General features: G+C 44.2%; 1 protein-coding gene across 3 annotated transcripts in view; it reads left to right on the top strand.

Moving 5' to 3' along the window:
• Positions 1-22,663, top strand: part of PARD3B (par-3 family cell polarity regulator beta) — a 774,037-nt gene that overhangs the window by 338,487 nt on the left and 412,887 nt on the right. For all 3 annotated transcript variants that reach the window (XM_075608550.1, XM_075608549.1, XM_075608551.1), the window contains exons 12-14: positions 238-408; positions 11,994-12,072; positions 20,808-20,907. In XM_075608550.1, the coding sequence (XP_075464665.1) occupies positions 238-408; positions 11,994-12,072; positions 20,808-20,907 (350 nt within the window). The remainder of the gene's footprint in view (positions 1-237; positions 409-11,993; positions 12,073-20,807; positions 20,908-22,663) is intronic.

Here is a 22,663-nt window from a genome sequence, read left to right as displayed (position 1 = left end):
AAAATAGCCCTATATCATTGCTTTTGTACTGTGTGTTTTCCTCATTCTGTTTGTTTCTCCTCTTATCCTATGACGTTGATTTTGATAGTATTACAATTACACTGTATATACGTGTGTGTTTGTTTTTAAAGTGTCTCTAGGGGAGTGCAGCTCCCATGCAGTGCTGAGATGAACCTTCTACATTCAATTCAGCGCCGTTGCATCTAATTCTTGCTTGTCGAAACATTTCACTTTTAGGATGGTCGCCTTCGAGTAAATGACCAGCTAATCGCAGTGAATGGAGAAGGTCTGCTGGGGAAATCTAATCGAGAAGCCATGGAAACGTTGCGAAGGTCCATGTCAATGGAGGGGAATATCCGTGGGATGATCCAGTTGGTTATTTCACGGAAGTTGGATAGACAAATGGAGGTAAATTAAGTTGTTTGTTACAGATGTTTAACCCCACTATATATGGCCTGTGAGCTTCTTTACATATTAAACGCTGTAGCTACCAGTTAATGTATTAAACATCTGTATTTGAGTGGATTTGCTGAGTCGAGTTCTTCCTGTCCCAAGGCTTAGCTATATAAACTGTTTAATGCAGAAGGTAATCCACATAAAGTGTATACGAAGTTAAAAGTGACATGCTGAATGGGGGCTCATTTGCATGTCACTACCCAGAATCCTTGTCTGTAACTTAACCAATGTATGACACAGGGTTAATAAGGCAGGTTTGGGGACCTGTGGAAGACATGCAAACACACTCATAAATTTCTGTCTTTGCTATGCATAACAAGCATACAGCTAAGCATAAAACTGCAATTTATATTCAGGGGATGAAAAATTCTCCCTTTCATACCTACTGATCATGAACATGCTGACAGGTTTATTGTTGGTAAGTAACAATTTACAATTACAACCATCAAGGCTCTTTCTTAAAGTGGCAATCCAAGATCTTTAAAAAAAAACAAAATTATATATATTATTTTACCCAGGATTGAAGCAGGGGGTCTCCAGAACTGAACCCCATTAATTTCGGCTCCGGGGACCCCCTGCTTCCGGATATTCAGCCATCCATAGTAGGTGCTTGTAGCTGCTCTGCTTGGCTAACAGGGTTCACTTGGCTAACAGGGTTCACATTATGGCAGCGTTTCAAAGCTCCCGCGCCCTGCGGGCCAATAGGAAGCCGTGACATCATCAGGTCCGGCTTCCTATTGACCTGCGTGACGCGGGAGCTTTGAACTTTAAAGTCGAGTTAGCTCAGCCGGAGCGGCTACCAACACCTATTACGGAGGTAAGTATCTCCGGAAGAGAGGAACCTATACTGCACGCACTAAAACCAATCATAAACAAATTGATTAAAGTCTTTTGGTCTGAACTATCAGTCCATATGGGTGAGGTGAGGTCCACTATAGGGTTAGGTGCTTCTTTCTTCAGAGAGGCGTTCCAAGCCTCCTGTCTTCCAAAAGATCATGTAGCAGAAAGAGGGACTAGAAGTGCAGTCAGGTAGCCCCCAATAGTGTAAAACCTTTTTAATATGAGCTAGTACTGGTAGGCAACAAAGGATGCCATTACCAGAAGAAACTGTTAAAAAAGTAAGTGAGAGTCGGAGGGTTACCCCAGCGGGATGAACCCGCGGCGCCTGGTGATCTCCTGCACGGCGTCCCCGCTCCACGCGGCCTCTGTTCTTGCAGATGGCGACTACACCAGCGTCTGTTGTCCTGGCGACGTCGGGAGCAGGGGGTCCTGGAGCTGAAATTAATTGGGTTTAGCTCTGGAGATCACCTGCTTCAATCCCGAGTAACAATGTAAAAAAAACAAAACAACTAAATAGATTGGATTGCTCCTTTAAAAGAAATATAACATTCCTTAGTTTGACATGCCGATTTTGTTGTTGTCTGTCATTAGTGACAATCTATTAGTTCTGCCCAATTAGGATCCCAACCAGGGTTAGAGGACAACACCTGCAATTATTGACTAAAGTTCATAATGTGAGAAGTAGAATGTTTTTATGTAGTCCGTGTCATATTGTTGTACAGCATATTGCTTTATATTGCTGCACATCTAAAGATGCATTGTATAAGTTCCATAGTTTGTGCAGAAATCTTTGCGTGCTTCTGTTTGGAAGTCATTTTTACTCATTTTTAGTCAATATTGTCTTGAAGTCGAGTTTTGTAAATGTTGCATTAATATAGAAGGAATATGATAGATGGGCGTGGTAAACCTGTGCATACTTTTTATGAATTACATATACCAAGGGTGGCTAATTTATTTATTTTTTTCTCTCCAAGTGTGCCAATAAATGGGCCCACTTGAAAATATTTTTGGGCCGGGCACTGTCCTACTGCCCTTTCTCCTTCTTCACTCAATTCTTCCCGCCCCCAACCCCCTTCTCCTTCACTCAATTCTTCCCCCCCATCCCCCTTCTCACTCAATCCACCCCCCCCCTCCATTATAAGAATTGTACCTCTGGGTGTATGGGGAGGCTTCCGATCCTGTGGTGGAGGGGTACTGGGGCCCCACTGGCAGATGTGGAAGTTGGGCCTGACGTCCGGGTGGGCCCAACGTCCGGCGCCAGCCAGTTGCACCGGCCAGGTGTGAGATGGCGTGAGAGAGCCCCACAGCTGAGAAGAGCTGGGGCTCCGCAGCGCACAGAGACACTGGATGAGGAAACCGGTGGAGCTCCCACCCCCCGGAGCTGCTGATCCCATAGTATCTTTATGCGGACCATTGTTGGCATGACATATTGACCTCACCTGACATATACTGTAGGTATATGAGAGATACCTAAATATGAGATATAGATTTAATAGCGGTAGATGGAACAGGTCTATCCATTTACAGCGAGGATTGGTTCATCTTCAAGAGTTGCATTTGACGGTTTCAGTCATAAGAAGTGCCGCGAAGCAGGAACTACAGATCATTTTTACAATGTTGAATTTTTGTAGGTTTCGATAACTTTTGGGCTTCAATTTCTTGATACGCTTCAGATTCTTTCACGTTGCCAAAGGTAATTTTGTGCTGGGCCTATGTTTTAGGTCTGCTAAAAATGTGTATGAATGCATGGAATAGGTATACTTTCATAAATCGGCACAATGCTCATACTGCTAAGCAGCTGAACCATTTGACTTGCTACAGGCAGATTTACTGTATTATGTCATTAAAACCTAAAATGTGTGATTTTTGGTTTTATTGAAGATTTTAAATAGTTTATTATTGTTAACCTTCCAGCAGGCAGTTTATTTCTGCAAGGATAACTAAAAGGGGATTCTTTGTGTAACGCTGTTTCCCCCACCCTCTGGGAGATCTGCCTGTTACAGGGTGTGTAATGCTGGTTACCTGCTGGTTTACAGAAGCTCTGAGATTCCGCTGTTCTTATTGGGGAAGACAGGACAGGCTTTTGGGGTGATAACTGATTCTTTCTCACTCTTGGTTCAGCGCCTCCATCCCCTGCAGGCTCCATGAGTGCCGGAGACGATCCCTGCAGGAGAACACTCGGATACTCCCCCTGATAGACTGCACTCAGAGGCAGGAGTATATTTTATAACTTGAACACTCTTTATTGTCCAACAGCAACAATCAGCATACACTTGGTTCCAGCCTTGTGATGGTTCCTGGACTCAACCCCCAGGCATGGGCTCCAAAGGTCGGTCCTTGCTCTTCCCCTACTCCCTGATGGAGCAGGAGGTATAGTCCTCACTCCCACTCCCCTAAAGGAGGGTCTGGAAGGTGACAGAGCCCTGTGCACCTCTTCCGTGGGACCAGTCTCTCTCAGGGGAGGGACAACACTGCCCAAATTTAGGAAGTGCAGCCCCTTAAGTACCCTGGGGGAGGGTCCAAGGTCTGAGCCCAGGATTGGGCAGAACACAGGCCTTGTGCTGCCCGCCCCATCACTAAAGGGAGCTGCTCACTGCTGGGGAAAACCCAGATTGGGCCTAAAACTGCCTGTACTGTACCAGGATTTACATGTTAGGCAGGGCAGATTAGTAGCCAAACCCAGGCATGGCTACACTTGTATTCACAATAATTACAACTGAATAACAGTAGAGATAGGACTGAGCTGCTGAGTGAATGGAACCCCCTATCCACCCATATATGAGGTGTTGCCTAATTCCTCTGCGCTTATGTTAGCGATCTCAAATGTACAGTACAGATGTACTTAATATACAGTAGCTATATACTGCAACATGTTTCATATTGGTTCGGCTGATGCGAGACTTCTAAATGATTTAAAGACAAGTAGTGCTGCAGATTTATATGTTCTAGTTTTAATTTATTGCTTGTTTTAGTTATGTGACAGCCAGTTCCATGTGAAGGAATATGGAGGGAGGAGTTGGTATGCCACAGTAGACAGAAAACCAATAAATCATTTAAATTTCACATCAGCCGCGGTGATCTGAATAACACGGTCCACCAAATCGAAGAACCTTGCTTAAACAGTCAACATATATTTTTGCTGTATGAATCATGATTCCAGAGCTACACTTTATATGCTGCTTTGATGCATTTTCCATGCCGCATGTATAATTAGGTCTACATTGAATCAAACCCATCTTAAACAGAAATTAATTTTTATATTGTGTGCTAGATGTTCAATTGTAATTTCATTTGAAAATGAGACTAGGTCTCATTTTCCTCTCTCCCCCACCCACAAACAAACACACACACAAAAGATCTATCTTTCAAATGCATACCATCGCTAGATGAACTGAATATCTTTAAACGATCCATTATCTTTTTATTGGTTTGGACACTAATGGAAGCTTCCATGACAGCTATGTTTTACAAGCTGAATACTTTAATTAGGCCGGTTGCTGATCAGTTGTTGGAATATTGATTGTGACATTTATCAAACAGCCTGAAAAGCACTTTTTTTTCTCTTCCTTTGTGTGCATTGTTTGTTAATACACAGATCCTCACAATACTTTGCAGCAGCTATATTTTACTTAATATTCTATCTTTAATTCAGCAATAGATGCACTAAGCAAAGCTTTACAACAGCACTATTCTCTCACTCATAGAAAAGTGTGTGTGTGTGTGTGTGTGTGTGTGTGTGTGTGTGTGTGTGTGTGTGTGTGTGTGTGTGTGTGTGTGTGTGTGTGTGTGTGTGTGTATATATATATATATATATATATATATATACTGTATATATGTATGTATATATGTGTGTGTGTGTGTGTGTGTGTGTGTGTGTATATGTATATATGTGTAGCCCTTGTTCCCCCGTACCCAGGAAGGAACTACCAATGCTGCTATTACCTGTTGGCAACCAGGAGGCCTGAGCCTCCGCCACTGAGAGCCTGGGGTGATTCTGGTTCATATCGATGCAGCGCCTCCACCTGTAAGGGTTCCCAACGTCGTTGGATAGGCCCCTTACAGGAACAATAATAATGATACACACACAGACAGGTATATAACAACAACCTTTACTGAACGCAGACCCCAACCTGATACCACCAATGAGTGTCCCCAAAGTACATTGGGTGCCAGTCACCAAAACCCTGATATCCCTTCCTCCCAATGTCAAGGCCCACCCAAAGTGTTGGAGATAGCGCTAACCCTTGGGTGCACTTAGTTGAGACACCTGCCGGGTACTCCAGTACCCGGTGCGACCGACTTAGCAGCAGGGATAAGCTTGATCCAGCGATGTCGTCCGCAATGACGTCCGCCTCCGCGTGGGGGTGAATTCTGGCGTGGATAATATCACCCGATTATCTTGCACTGAGATGGTCCCAGACCACAGGCCGCAGACACCGCGTGGCGTCTCACCGATGCTGTACCTGACTATATGCAGCTACTGGGGAAAGGTCCCTAACTAGGGCTTTCCTGGTAGCAGCCACAAGCTACTGTGAGTCAGGGCCTAGCAGGGGCCTAAGGGGGGAAAGATTTGGCCTAGTCCAGGGGAGCACTGCTCCCTGGACACTACCTGCTCCTCTGAGGTCCCTCTTCCGACTGGTGTGGTGTCTCAGCGCGCCAAATGTAACTACTCTCCTCCGCGCTTCCAAGAGCCGTATTGGTCCTCCTGCAACACGTCTATCAGCCCCTGACTATGTCTATCCTGATGGCCACCGCACTGTTTAGCACTGCGCATGCGCGAGGCTTCAAGGGTTCAATGCGCATGTGCGACAGACTACAAGATGGCGGCCCCCTCTATTAGGTACCACCGCTGAGCTCCGGCAATCCGATCGTCCCACCAGTGGCACCCGCACACAGCGCAATCTCCCCACGGAGCCACCCCTCCCTCGCGCAGCCTGGAGATAAGAGGGGGGGGGCTCCTGGATATACATATATATATATATATATATTGTGAAAAGAACAAAAGAGCCCCAAAAAAAAGCACTCAAGTATGCCTCACATTACAAAACCACATTGTTTATTTAGAAAATGTCACAGAACATAAAGTAAAATTAAAAGCACAGAAAATAAAATACGGCATGGATCCCCTGAAAAGTGCAAACTTGATAGAAACCTCTAATCAGGGAGTAACCCTGAAAAACAATTCAAAAGTCTAATAGACAGATAGATACTGACAAAGTACCTGACAAGGTATATACCACGTAGCTTTTAACAGACACAACTCAATAGTTAAGTAAGGTGGCTGATACTGTGGGTAACAGAATAATGCTGTCTCCCTGATTCTGGGGACAAGTGTGTAGCATAGCAATATCAGCAAGTTAGCAATGAAAACACATAGATACTCACAGAAAAGCACACCGTAGTCTGTTACAGCAATAAAAAGATACTTCACCTTATGTCAGGCACTCAGCAGAGTGTGTAGAGGAATCAAGGAGCCAAGCTCAAAGCACATGAGGATGTCCCAAGGGGGGGACAAAACAGGGGATCCTGCCTACTGGACCTGCTCCTACGCGTTTCGGCCTTTGCCTTCAACTGGGAGGGGTACTGTAGGCAGTAAAACATGCACTTTAAAAAGGGATCTAATTGGGCCAGTGATAGCAAGCACCTGAAATGTTTAATAAGCCGCACATGGAATGGGGAGTATGCTTATGTGTATACACACTGTGTCATGAATACATTAAAGGCTGAAAGCCAATGGTTGGGATGTATTCCCTGTAGTCCTACCCAAAAGAGGGCATAACTGCCAGTTATGCCCTCTTTTGGGTAGGACTACAGGGAATACATCCCAACCATTGGCTTTCAGCCTTTAATGTATTCATGACACAGTGTGTATACACATAAGCATACTCCCCATTCCATGTGCGGCTTATTAAACATTTCAGGTGCTTGCTATCACTGGCCCAATTAGATCCCTTTTTAAAGTGCATGTTTTACTGCCTACAGTACCCCTCCCAGTTGAAGGCAAAGGCCGAAACGCGTAGGAGCAGGTCCAGTAGGCAGGATCCCCTGTTTTGTCCCCCCCTTGGGACATCCTCATGTGCTTTGAGCTTGGCTCCTTGATTCCTCTACACACTCTGCTGAGTGCCTGACATAAGGTGAAGTATCTTTTTATTGCTGTAACAGACTAAGGTGTGCTTTTCTGTGAGTATCTATGTGTTTTCATTGCTAACTTGCTGATATTGCTATGCTACACACTTGTCCCCAGAATCAGGGAGACAGCATTATTCTGTTACCCACAGTATCAGCCACCTTACTTAACTATTGAGTTGTGTCTGTTAAAAGCTACGTGGTATATACCTTGTCAGGTACTTTGTCAGTATCTATCTGTCTATTAGACTTTTGAATTGTTTTTCAGGGTTACTCCCTGATTAGAGGTTTCTATCAAGTTTGCACTTTTCAGGGGATCCATGCCGTATTTTATTTTCTGTGCTTTTAATTTTACTTTATGTTCTGTGACATTTTCTAAATAAACAATGTGGTTTTGTAATGTGAGGCATACTTGAGTGCTTTTTTTGGGGGCTTTTTTGTTCTTTTCACAATATTATATGCCCTTTTAGCACCACCGATAGATGATTACATCTTTATTTTCTTGTTGGTTTTGTAGTTGCCTTTATTTGTCATATGGATGCGGGGTCTTTTCTTTCTCTCACAAAATATATATATATATATATACACTGGCGACACACTTTATTGCAGTGTGGCCAGTACCGCAAGCCGGGAGATTTCCCGGCTTGCAAGTGGCAGCCCCTCGGCGTGCCGCGCGTCTCCGATGCGCGGTCACGCGTCATCGGGTGCCTGCGCCCCCTGCACGCACGTCCAGGGCTCCCCGAGGGAGCCCTGGTGTCCCGCGATGTGGGGGACGGCGGCAGGGGGTTCCGGGGGACCCGGCGGACCCGGAGAGGAGAGGGGGAAGCCGCGATCGGCGGGCCTCTCCTCCGCTGCTTCGGCGCGCGCCCGGCACCCTCCGGCGCGCGCCAGGTAACTGCTGCGGCCGAGAACGGGCAAATGCTCGAATAAACTCGGCCGCAGCAGTATATATATATATATATATATATATATATATATATATATATATATATATATATATGAAAAAGTGGTCACTGGCACCCCTAGGAATATAGGTATAAGAGCGGTGCTTGGCCCATAAAGATGAATAAAGCATGTAATCACCAGCAAGGTGATAAAAAAGACAGCACTCACCAGGTAAAGTCCAAATAAACTGTATTCAGAGAGTTCACACAAATTCCAACGTTTCGATCCTGCACCCACACCCCCTTGAGAAAGATCCCTTGAAGAGGATCGAAACATTGGAATTATATATCTTGTCAGCTTGGTTCAAAGCTGTATTGAGAAATACACCACCAGTTGTATTATTTGGAAATATTAATGTAAAGTCATGCTATGACTGACCTTGCATAGATCTACTTCCTTATAACTCTGACCTTGTTACTGCATCATAGGAATTTCGTAATCCTATTTTCTTCAGTTACATGTCACCTCCTAGCAATGTAATTGTTAGCTCTCTAGACAGATATGTTGAAAGCCAAAGTGGCAATGCCTAAAACAACATAAACTACAGAATTGCTTTACAAACATTAAAAAACGAGAACACTTTGAGGAAAACAAAGTAAAAAGAAGGTGACAACCCTTACATTTGTTTATAAGGTTAACAGTTATATTTGTCAGTGCTGTTGTTCTCCACAGTAATTTGGTACATAAACTGTGGAAGCTTACGAATACGTATTGTGCATTATATCTATTGTCCATTGCAGAAGTAGCAACATCAATGAAAAGTGATATATAGAAATGACTCAAAACCATGTATACAGTATATATGTGTTTGTGTGTGTTTATATATCTATATATATCACTTTTGAACACATTTACATGACTTAGACAGGTCTGCAACCCTGCCTATATAAAGAGAAGAACAGAGTGCGCACGCCCCATAGTGTATAAAAGTATTTAATGAATGGGAAAGGGGGGCGCGGGGGGGGGACAGGCACACTTACAATAGGAAAGTGTTAAAATAGCGTTTGTGAATCAATAATATCACCGCCAGCACGTCCGCTTCCAAAGATCCAATCCTCAGAGAAAAACCCACAGCGTGGGTTTGTGTGTCCGAACAACGGGGCACTCTATCCGGGATGAAAACGGAATAGCCTGAGCACTGCTGCAGGGAGGATAATGCGGAAGTCCTGGCGGTCTCAAACGTGCTCTGAGTCTGGTAAGACCCCACAGACTCTGCGTGATGATGTAATTGTCGTGACCCAACGCGTTTCGTCACTACCCTGTGACATTTTGAAAGACTTTCAAAGAGAGAGTCTTTGGAAAAGTCCTAGGGTAGTGACGAAATAATGTAATTTGAAAGTATAACTTTACCCAAGGCACACCTTGTCTGTCCATTGTTACATTCTAGGACTAGTAATTGAACACCGCCACATGTTGATATATCAGTCTGGGTATAAAATAAAATTTGTTTTGTGATTTGCGCAGGGATTACTATTTTGTTTCTTACAATCATGTATGCAGCTACACTGCAGACTTGGCTGTGCTTCGAAGGGCTTATTTTTATTTTTAAAGGCATAGTTTCTTTAATAAATATTTGACGCACAAAAGACTTAGTATAATCTACGTATGTGCATCAGCCAAATGCTGGAGAGAATGCGGGCAGGTGGGAGTCCAAAACTTAAGGATTTGGACAAAAGTGGGAGATATAATTGAACAGACCAGAGAGATTAGACTAAGGCTGTGATTATACCAGATGCCGCTGGGCGGCAGCGCGATCCGGTGACGTCATCCTCACGCTGCCGCCGAGCAGCATCTGAACAAGCAGAGGAGACAGGAGACGAGGGGTGGCCGTGAGCGGTTCGCCCTCATTGGCTGAGCCGTTCACGTGACGCGACCGCCGCCTGCCAAGAACAAATTCCTCTACTCCCCAGTCAGCAGCCCTGCAGTTCCAGGTGGCGTATGTTTACCTAAATTGGTGCCGCCACCAGAGTTTTTTGGTATAATAACATCTTGAGGATAGACACGGTCCACTTTTTAATAGCTAAGCCAATCGACATAGGATCTCCCCCGCAACGAAAACCGTTCTCCCACATTCCTACAGTGGCCAGATGCTCTATTGCGGCAGCCTGGAAGGAACAAGCACCCGCTCTGTAACTATACTGACCCATAGAATAAATGAAATCGTGCTTATGGAAAAACTCTCAAGCTTCTACACGACAAAATCATTCCATAATATCTGGGACCCATGGTTAAAGGGTTAACACAATAAGCACCAGAGGGTTAAAACAAAGTAAGAGAAGCTAAAGGCAGGTCTAAGAGATCGGAATGGTATATTTAACTTCTAGCACTTGTCAGAAAAGAGATGTAGTGTAAATGTAGAACACTGGAACCTTGTGATTGATGCCTGGAAAGTCTTGTGTATTATTTTGCTATATTTCCGCTCTCCATCCTTTTCTTTACCCCAGTCCTTCCGAGACAACTTTAATAAAATCTAAGTATTAAAAAAAAAATGTTCCCCCCACCCCAGGTAGGAAGCAGGGGGTTTCCGGAGCCGAACCACATTTATTTCAGCTACGGGAAACCCCTGCCCGCCGAGACACTTACCTGTAAGGGTGCTGCCGGTATCTCCCTTCTGTTTAAAGCTCCCCCGCTAGGCGGGTTAATAGGAAGCCGGACCTCTAAATAGACGTTTTCTGTGCCCAGCCGGGGTTGCTACCGGCATCACATTTATAGGTAAGTAACTTGGGAAGCAGGGGGTCCCCAGAGCTGAAGTTAATGTTGTTCGGGGTTCTTTAAAAAGGAGATATTAATAGCCTTTAGCGCGCAAACATGGACATCTGGCAGATTATGGATGAGAGGTGTAGATGCATGAGAGATCTCCGTAACGCTAACTTTAAGTGTTGAAGGTGCAGGCGGTTTTAAGCAAGGTCAAAATCAACTTTGCTCTGAAAACCCCTTCACTACATCCCATCTGTCTTCCAATGGACGGCTTTGTAGAATGAACTGAATATACTTGGTTACAATAAAAAACGTAAGCGTATGTATATAAAGTGTAGAAATCCAAGATGGAGTTCCAAAAAAACAAATATATATATATATTTGCATCATCTTGCGATTTATAATGATAAGCGATTGCGCAAGTCTGCACATTAAACTGCCAGCCGTAAGAATTTGGAGTCAGACGTTCTCTTTAGCCCAGAGACTGCTATACTTTGGAAGGGCATAGTGACTGCATATCCACGAAAGAGAAAGCAAGTGCACAGATGATTCTGATAACTGGCACTGGCCATGTTTTGGAGCTCATGCCACAGGGCTGTTATTCCAGATGGCAAGAGATTTCTGGCATGTGAGAGCACCAACCGCAGGCATGTAAATGAGATCTTTTCCACATTCCCCAAATTGCGTATCCAATTGCATACAAAAAAAGGACGCCATGAAAGTTGCAGTTCCACTCAGCATGCAGGTTGTGATACCTTTTGGTTGACCAACATGGTAGATGGACATGTACATAGCGCTTCACAGCAATAATACACATGTTAATGCGCATGTTGAATGAGGTACTTTCAGGTTATATGGGAATGCGGCTTAATCATATACGTAGTTAGATTGATAGTCACTGTCTTATGGATGTTTGTGTTTAATTCTAGGAGCGATTGGGATCCGGCCCTGTTCCGAGAAGAACCTCCGAGAGTCTCCCTACGTTAGTGCAAAACGGATCGCAGGAAGGTATGAACGCCCGTTTTAAGCCTTTATCGCGAAACATACCGAAACACTCAGTAAAATCATGAATTAATGGGGCAGTCTCTCCTAGGACCAGAGTTAACATATGTTAAATATAGGTGATTGACTTATTGTAATCTGAATGACTTATTGTAATCTTTTAAATAGGCAATCCAAGCCGCACTTTAAAAATATATATATATATTTTTTTTAAATATAGACAGCATTTGCAAACGCATTCCCTAAGCTGCTGATTGATTTAGTTCTCCCGTGATCGAACATAAACGATCCTGCTTCCCTGGGTTCACTAAATGGCTGCCTTTCAGTTTCAATCAATCCTTCAGTCAGTGTAACTCAGCAGCTGCAATGTATTCTTATTCTGTTACTAAGGTAACATTGTCCTGTGTTACAGTTTGTAGCTCAAACTGTTGGGAATATTGGCAACAAATGGTCACAAACAGGACCGTGTTGCAAAGATCTTGCACTGCTGGGGAGGTGGTTAAAGCCTGCTATACAAACCAAAGCATGCTGAGTATATTAAAACTCATGAAAAATGGCATTAAGAGATTAATTACCAAAATATATATAGTAAGTATTATCTAATACTACAGAACTGACTTATTTAAAAAAAAAACACACATGTAGGATATTGCATGGATTACCTATTTAAAACATCATGCTAGTGTAAGTATTTTAAAATCTCTTTTTTTAACCATTTAACCCTTTTATGCCTAGTGTACATGACCATGACCATGAACTTTTACTTTGCATTTGGATATATAGATTTCAAGACATTAGTCGCCAAATGCTATTGAGTGGTTTTTACAACCTTTACCTCATCTCTTGTGAGTACAGTTTGTGAACTCTGCAATATACTGTACATGCAAATTGTGCATACCCTTTTTTCTCTCCCTTTGTTGATTTATGTAAACTAATTATGCAGCCATCATCAGCCAGAGGCATAACAGGGCGGAGTATTAATTAGCAGCTAAGATTAGAAATACATAGGACCTGAAGAAAAAGAAATGTGTGTGTGTGTGTGTGTGTATATATATATACACGGACCGAAACGTTAGATTTATGTGCAAGTTTCTTTAATACAGTTTATAGCTGCTTATACCTTCTGAGTGCTGTGGTCTCCTTACCTTTGCTGGTAATGTATGATATATATATATATATATATACTGTATATATACAAATACAACTGTATGCTCATCTGCATGTCTTAGGCAGGTCTGCAACCCCGCCTTTCCCCATTATCACCCAGAATACAGCACTTCCACTGCAGCAAGGGATTCTGGGAAATGACATGCAAATGAGCACACACTGTCACTTTTTGCCTCAAAAACCATTATATATATATTTATTTTACACTAAATGTAATTGAATCATTGCTCTTCTGGCAAACAATCTGTTTAAAGGATGCTGCCTCTGAAGTGGGTGAACCCAGTTCGTGTCCCAGTGTCGGTTCTCCTTGTGACATTGGGCAAGTCCCTTTTTCTCCCTGTGCCTCAGTTACCAAAATTAGATTGTCAGCTCTACGGGGCAGGAACTCATAGTGTGTGCAAAATTATATGTACGACACTGCTTACACTGACAGCTATATAGGAAAAACAAATATGTTGTATTATTGTTTGAAAGAAAATATCTGGATTTTGTCATTTGCTTATTATTTTTTGTTGCAATGTGTTGTAATTCTGTCGGTGAAGGGTTACATACAAAAACAGTGAAATGTAAATTGTTTTCAAATAAACAAAAACAGTTAAATATTTGCTTTTAGCAAGGTTAGGTTTGTTTAAGGAAACCAATTACAACGTAAAAATCTTTACAGGAGGCTGACTATGTGGGACTCCCCTGTAAAGCAAAAGTATGTTTTCTTTGTTTTTTGAGGCATGTCACAGGTTTCTGCTTCAAGTTCCGTTATCTTTAACCAGCTTCAGTCAAGCTACTTGTAGTGGGTACAGATTATTAATCCGAGATGTGCAAACATTTCACCCAAATCGGCAAACCTTGTGACATGTGACTTTTCTTTTTTCTAATTTAGTAAAGTACCAATTGACTTGTATACCCCCAACACACGCCTCTATACAAAATGTGGAGAGATAGCTGTGAGAACACCTGGGAAATCTAATTTGAATATGCAAAGTCTATTCAAATAATTTAAATTGGCTTATTTCCCAGGTATCTCCGGTTTATTAACAGTCATCTATCCATGTGCACAAATATCTTTCTGTCTCTTCCCCTCTGGCCTTCCCACCCACCACTCATTCTCCTTCTACCCCCACTCGTTCTACTTCTACCCCCACACATTCTCTCTCCCTCCCCCCACTCTCTCTCCCTCCCCCCATTCTCTCTCCCTCCCCCCACTCTCTCTCCCTCCCCCCACTCTCTCTCCCTCCCCCACTCTCTCTCCCTCCCCCCACTCTCTCTCGCTCCCCCCACTCTCTCTCCCTCCGCCACTCTCCCTCCCTCGCCCCACTCTCTCTCCCTCCCTCACCCCACTCTCCCTCCCTCTCCCACCCCACTCTCTCCCTCCATCCCCCACCCCACTCTCTCCCTCCCTCCCCCACCCCACTCTCTCTCCCTCCCCCACCCCACTCTCTCTCCCTCCCCCACTCTCTCTCCCTCCCCCAGCCCACTCTCCCTCCCTCCTCACTCTCCCTCCCCCCTCACTCTCCCTCCTCCCCTCACTCTCCCTCCCCATCCACTCTCCCTCCTACCCCCACTCTCTCCCTCCCTCCCTCCCCCCCACTCTCTCCCTCCCCCCCACTCCCTCCCTCCCCCCCACTCTCTCCCTCCCTCCTCCCCTCTCTCCCTCCCCCCCACTCTCTCCCTCCCTCCCCCCCCCACTCTCTCCCTCCCTCCCCCCCCACTCTCTCCCTCCCTCCCCCCCACTCTCTCTCCCCCCCCCCACTCTCTCTTTCCTTCCCTCCCCCCCACCCCACTCTCTCCCTCCCCTCTCTCTCCCTCCCCTTACTCTCTTCCTCCCTCCCCTTAGGCCGTGCCTATAGTGCCGTCGATGGCGACGTCACCCCGTCGCCGTCTCCACCGGCGAAAGTTATATTTCGCCGGGAGGCGGCGTTGCGTGTTTTTCGGCAATTTGATTGGTTCAAGGGCCGTCGTGTGACGCGACAGCCCTTGAAAAATAAAATTTTGCCGGCTACCAGTTTTGGCGACGTCACTCTGTCGCTTTGTTGCCGACACGCGCAATATAAACTAACGCAGCGGCAGCAATGCATTTGTTTTCGGGCGACGTCGCCGGCATTATATGCACTTCCTAACTCTCTCCCTCCCCTTACTCTCTTCCTCCCTCCCTTTACTCTCTCCCTCCCCCTGCCCCTCACTCTCACTCCCCCCGCCCCTCACTCTCACTCCCCCTGCCCCTCACTCACTCCCCCCACCCCTTCCTCTTCTCCCAACTCTCCCTCCCTCTTCTCCCAACTCTCTCTCCCTCTTCTCCCAACACTCTCTCCCTCTTCTCCCAACACTCTCTCCCTCTTCTCCCAACACTCTCTCCCTCTTCTCCCAACTCTCTCCCTCTTCTCCCAACACTCTCCCTCCTCCTCCTACTCTCACCCTCCTCTCACTACTCCCCCCTACACTCTTTCTCCCCCCACACTCTTTCTCCCCCCACACTCTTTCTCCCCCCACACTCTTTCTCCCCCCACACTCTTTCTCCCCCCACACTCTTTCTCCCCCCACACTCTTTCTCCCCACACACTCTTTCTCCCCACACACTCTTCCTCCCCCCACTCTTTTCCACCCCCCACTCTTTTTCTTCATTTCCCTTCCTCTCCCTCACTTTCTCTTCCTCTCCCTCACTTTCTTCCTCACTCTCTATTTCTCCCCCCTCCCACTTTCTCTTCCTCTCTCCTCCTCTATCTCTCCCCACTCTCTTTTCGCCCCCACTCTCTCTTCCCCCACCACTCTCTTCCCCTCTCTCTTCATCCTGCTCCCTCTCTCATCCCCCCACTCTCTCTTCCTTCCCCCTCTCTCTTCCTTCCCCCCCCCTCTCTCTCTCTCTCTCTCTCTCTCTCTCTCTCTCTCTTCCTCCCCCTCTCTCTCTTCCTCCCCCCAACTATCTGCTCCCTTCCACACTCTTCCCCCCCCCCCCTCACACTTGTCCTCCCCTCTTCCCTCTCATTGCCCAACCCCTCTCCCTTTCTCTCCATCCCTCTCCCCCTCTTCTCTCCAGCAAAACCCATATTTCAGGGTACTGTATATTATGGCGAGACAGTTGCTAGGGAGCTGACTCAGGTTTGCATTCTTATTCCAGGCAGGGCTGCCAGTTGTAGACTTGTGAGGCAGCAGATTAAATAAACCAGTGTTTGACAGGGAAAGAAAATAGTCACATTGTCAAAAAATAACATTGATGCAGATGTTTTGAAATCCTCCCCTAATCGCAGGTCCAAAAGTAGCAAAAGAAAACATGTAGACATTTCTAAAAGTCTTGAAGCCATCTCCTGTGTTTTGCAGTCAAAACAAATGAGCACAAATGAATAAAAAATGAATTATTACTTGTTTTTATGTATTAATAGTGGGGGAGCCAATGCATGATGTCTCAAGCCCCTCCAGCACCGAAGGTGTTAAAATAATGTGAAGTGCAGTCCATTTGTCATTCCACAATTCCTGCCATGCAGTAATTTTATTGCCCGGGGTTGTTACAAATGGATATTTCTTACTTACATTGACATAAAATAGAGAGGCGAGAGATGCAATGCAAATGCATTTCTTTTAAAAAGCAATCCTAACTTAGCAGAGGCATTGATACTTTATCAGATATGGCAGTGATCACCGGAAGTAACTAAAGTTTAATTGAATATTCACATCGGCTTTAAGAGGTCTATGTAACAAGGCAATTTAGGAGCAAAACCGGGGTATTTTACACTGCACCTACATTATGTATCTAAAATGTTGCTCCAATTTTGCTCTGTCTGCCCCAGCTTGCACCTTGGGGAGCGTTTGCAGGAGGAGATACATATTATAGTGAGATGTAACATACTGCTCCTCTGTGCCACTCTTGTTTACTTTTATTTGCCTTTAAATGCCTTTATCTGAAGCGGCGTAAGGCTAACATTCTGCATCAGAAACTGTTCTTGCATACAGTATGCCGCAGCTCTGCTCGAGAAATACGGAGCAGTGCGTCTAAACACACTTTTCTCTACCCTGATACTGTATATACACCCTAAGTGTCTAGGAACATAATTGTCAGACAAGCTTACCTGACTTACACTAAACTCTTCCGTTCTTAGTAGACCAAGTCAATAAGTTGCATCCTACCAAGCACTTAAGGGGTTATCAGATGTCAGCTTCAAAGGGCCGAAATCCGTCAGATCTGGGGGTCGGTCCCGGGCTGGAAAAAATGTCATGTTAACAGAAAAAGCCTGGTGATTAGCTCCGAGACTACTGATGCTGAAAGTCAGTGAGACGGACTCCAAGTCACTGAGAATCACCCAGTTGTCATGTCTGGGTTAATGAAACCGAACTCTTTTTATGGAGTATCTCAGGGCTACACTGTCAGACTATGTGTGATTTGGAGGAATGATTCTTTTTCATGTCCTACACTTGTTTTTGACACTGTTAGCACACTTCGATGTAGCATTCTCTTCCTCGCAGAGCTTGATGTAATACCTATTTTATTTTTTCTTCGGGCCATTGATGGACATTTTTTTTTAGATGTATTAAAACGCCTCAGCTTTGTTTCTTAGATTCAAGAAACATTCTAGTACAATATCTGCTGCTTCCAGAGTGAACTAGAGATCGATCTAAAACTGTGTTAAAAGTGCATTCCAAGTTCATTTACTGTATACCTTTCTTCACATAGGTGGGAGTCAGGGGGTCTCTGGAGATGAACCGTGTAAATGTCAGCTCTGGAGACCCCTGGACTCCCAAGATAATTCCTGGTTGTTTGGGTCCCCGGGCCAATAGGAAACTGCAACCTGTGATGTTGCAGCTTCCTATTGGCTCGCGCCACACAGGAACGCCATTTTGTTTCCCCTGGAATGGAGGAACAGACACTAGCGTCGCCGGTAAGTATGTCATTTAACAGGGGGGCCCCGGAGTTGAAATTAATGCAGCTCCTACCCTGTTAAAAATAGGGCAGAAAAAGAAATTCTACAGGGTATTCTCTTTAGATAATCGTACATCCCAGAGAACACGAGGGAGAGATTTGTTATTTGATACCTTTTTTTTACCCAAAATTTGACACCTGTAAGTATTCTTAAACCAGTCCGGAAGGGCAACCAACAGGTCAGGTTTTCAGGATATCCCTGCTTCAGCATGGTGGGCTCAGTCATAATGACAGAGCCACTGATAGAGCCACCTGTGCTGAAGCAGGGATATTAAAAAAACTGACCTGTTGGTGGCCCTTGGGGACTGAAGTTGGCCTCCCCGGGCCTGTATCTTGCCTGTTATGTTATAAGAGCACTAGAAAGATTAAGTTACATATCGAGCTAATGTGCGGGCTCCTGCTGGGATGTGCTTAAAGCATGATAGAAAAAAACAAGTGGCAGATGTCGGGACATCAGGAAGCGCTGAAGAGACTTACATGAAGGCAGCTTCATGCACTATCGTTTGTCCAACATTTCATGGCATACATTTGTGAAAGAATAAGTCATTGTAAGTTGGGAAGAATTTCAGTAAAAAAAATGTCTCGGCAAAAGGGATTTTTGTATCACCAAACTGTCGCTAACCCTAATGGAGAACGTCACAGCTATAATCTTGGAATTAAAGAATGCGTGTCAAATGTTTATTTTTCGTCTCCTGAGTAAGTGGAACTGTGCCGATAACCTCCCTCCCCCCTTAAAAAAATCGGCCCTATTTTCAAGTAAAAATTCACAGTTTTAAACATTTGCAAGCAGTTCACCTCTTTCTGGATGTTGTTTGGCTATAGATGCACCGGTGTAATTAGCCATTTTTTTTGCCAAGAAGTGAGGCCAGTTCCAGCAACCGTTTCAGAACTTTCTGGGCCAAAAAGAAGGAAGGAACTTGTTTTTGCAAATGTTACAATTTTTTGAAACGTTCATGAGAAACAGTGGAGAAGCTAATTTCAGCAAGTACACACACACACACACACACACACACACACACACACACACACACACACACACACACACACACACACACACACACACACACACACACACACACACACACTTATTTTTATTTTATTAAGTCTCTAAATTGTGATTTTTATTTTAACTCTGCTTTTTACTCCTCCTGAATAATGGTAACTTTGCAGTTCATTGCTGTCTTGCAAAATTAGATCCGTAGGTGTACAGCAATCGCTATCCTTTGTTTCGCAGCCAAGACCTGCTCTGTACCTGTAACAGTGTTGTGAAAAGTACCTTCGCAGTTGATGAAGTAGGATCTTCGCATCGCTGTACATAGTTTCCTGTGTTAAATAGTAGATTTCCCAGAATCCCTTGCTGCAGTGGAAGCATTGCTTAGGGCAGTTCCCAGCTGGTTACTGCAGCGCCCGCTGTGGCGGACGCTGCAGGGACAAGAGCCGCCCCACAATGGGGCCGAGGGAGGGCCGTCGCACTGCGCTGACAAAAACTCATGCTCTCAAGAAAATTGTGATCAGGAGTCGCGACGGAGCGCTAGGCCACGCCCCCGGTGGTTCAGCCAATGAGGGCAAACCTGCCAGGTGATGTCACGGCCGCACCCCCGTCACACCCACCTCCCCCCCCCCCCCCTGTCTTTCCCCCTGCAGCTCTCTGCAGAACAAGGAATTCGGCTTCACGCGCCTCCAGCCTCGCAGGCGCGCGTGCAGCGCAGGCAGCGGACCGCAGCTTTAGAGAAAACGGGGAAAGGCAGGGTTGCAGACCTGTCTGAGACATGTGAACGTGCTGATATGTGGTATTTTTATTGTGTTAAGTAGTGAAATAGACTGAAGGTTATAGTGCTTTCATACCTTCACATCTGCATTCGTCAATTTGCTTTACTGTACGGTTTGTCAGAATCCTCTTTCCTTCTCGGCATGCCATCTTTCCCGAGCTGCTGGTAGTGACAAGCCTACTGATTTAACTTGTGTTCAATTTGCACGCATTGCAGTGTGCACTGGATAAATCAAATGGAACATCCCGCCTCTAAAAGCGTTTTCCGTTCTGTTTGCTGGTTCTAATAGAAGAATGACATGCTTTAGGAACATGCTGCTGCGGAAAGACCATTATTCTTGGATCCTATCGGCATTCTGAAAGGAAGAATCCACCATATGATCAAATAGTACAAAACCAAACCCCATCTGTGGAATGTTTGCGTTTGGAGACGATATTGAAGGGGGCAGGGGGAAAGGACAAGATGCGCCCTTGAGATTAGCCAAAACATACGTTGCAGTCGCGAATGCAGAAAATCTGAAATATGATGTCAACACATGCTCTCTCCTTTTTGTATCTGTATGTCTTCCAGTACACAAGTTAGATTGTGAGCTCTTTAGCACAAGGCCACTTTCCCATATGCTTACTTTTATGCATTATGCACCTATTTATATTATTCTCTGCTGTATTATTATTTCTTGTATACAGTGCTGCATCCACTGGCTACCATGAAATAAAAATAGCATGCAAAGGTGTGAGCATATCTATGTGTATATGTGTATGTGCATTGTTTCTTGTATGTAATATACTATCCCTATATTTATGGAGCGGTTGATGTTGCATGCTCACAATTGTACATTGCTTGCCTATGCTCTTGTAGAACAGTAATATCGCCTTACCCAATTTTTACTTCTCCATTCCCAGACGCTCCCGTGTTTAATGATGGGTATCCGGAGAAAGACGTCCCACCTCATTTACGACCTCATCCAAGTCAGGACATCATAATGGACTACTCTAAATTTAGGTTGGTGAAAATGGTATTCTAAATATCAGAAAAACTATACGAGTATAGTGTATCTCTGAAATAAATGCCCTTTTCTTTAAGAAGAACGTGGAGCTGTAAGTATTTACATTAAAAAAAATACTAGTGGTGCCTTTTTGGTTTGTAGTTTCAAAAATCAAGAGATACAGTACCATCACGCCCAGACTACTGGTTTTATCTGGACTTAGTCTATTCCATGTCTATATTTACAAACCCGATGTGCCTTCAGTAAGGCCATGTGCCACATATAGTCTGTGTAGAAAAGTGGAAGTGTGAAAGAAGAGTAAAGGGGATAGAATGGAGAGATTCGGTCCCACTTTGTTGGTACCAAAACACATCTGTATGCATATACATATATTAAAGATGGGCAGGTTCATTATTTGATTTATTTTGTGTTTTTATTTTTTAAAACCGGGTGAACTTTTGAGTGAAACCTGCAAACATTTAAGCACCAAATAATTCACCAACATTTTGGAAAAAAAATGATTGCTTATTATGATACTTTATTTTTTTTTTAGAAATTCAAAACCTACCCTCAAGGTCTGAAAACAGGCCTATTACCAAACAAACCCCGAATTAGACAATAACTATTTGTGTACTAAAATGATGAATTACCAATGACTAACTGAAACATTTTCACTAACTCATTTTCACTCGCTACATCCCTTTAGAGAGATTTGTACAAATTAATTTTCGTTTTGACATCCTCTTGTATGCGTTAATTGATATTTCTAACTATACTACATGACTTGAGAAATGCTTGTCATGGTATAGCAATTTTGGTAAAATAGTTTCAAGGCACACAGATGTGCAAGTGTCATCTTCTCTCTGGGCGTTCTGTGTAAATAAAATTATATTTAACAACTTAATTTGTAACCCTAGAAGTCTGCATGTCTCTGTAATAGCTAACGCACTCTCGGTAATACAACTGATGTATAGCAATCAAACTTGATGAAGTGGAGCACAGTAGGGGGAATTGAAGAATTTCTGGCAAATTTCTGAAAACTGAGATTGTTTGAGAAGCTGAGAAATAATGGTGCCCCCTAACCCTAAATGTAGCCTTAGATCAACCTCTTGTACTTGTAATGTCCATGACCGCAGGGGATTCACCACTACTGTGCAAACTTTTCGCACAAGTTTTAAAAGTTCGCAAGCAGTTCACCCAGTAAAAGACAAACTCAAATCTGAAGCCGGAATTATGTTTCTTTGTGAGAGAGCCCTATTTCAGAGTCTCTGTTGTTAGAGTATGGATTTTGCTTGTGAAATTCGCTAGAAGTTAGACAAGTTTGAGGCGATTTCGTAGCACAGAGTTCCAACAACATGTTTTGTCCGATAATAGAGCGAGGGAAGATTTTGTGAACTTAAGAACCTTTGAAATGTTAGGGTGAAACTGTGGTGAAGCAAGTCTCGCCAAGTATGCACATCTCTACACTATACTGTATATACACAAAACGAAGAGCGCAGATGACCAGTAGTAATATAAAAATATAAACAAATTTAATAAAATAGACAACTGTGGGCAATGGTACAGTAAAGGCTGAACACAGCTTGCAAGAAAGCAGCTTGCAAAGAAGCACCAGGAGTCCACAACAGTCAATGAAAGGTTAATGGTAATAGCAAATGAAGACAGTAATCAAACCCTCTGTGGCTCTGCTCCTTGTGCTCGTGAGGAGTGCACACAGTTTCTTGTGGTACTTGAACTACTGGCATTGACTTTAGTGGATTCTTGCTGCCCTGC

The sequence above is a fragment of the Ascaphus truei genome, chromosome 7 (assembly GCF_040206685.1).
Source record: "Ascaphus truei isolate aAscTru1 chromosome 7, aAscTru1.hap1, whole genome shotgun sequence".
In the NCBI taxonomy this organism is placed as follows: domain Eukaryota; kingdom Metazoa; phylum Chordata; class Amphibia; order Anura; family Ascaphidae; genus Ascaphus; species Ascaphus truei.
This window is presented reverse-complemented; position numbering and strand designations above follow the sequence as displayed.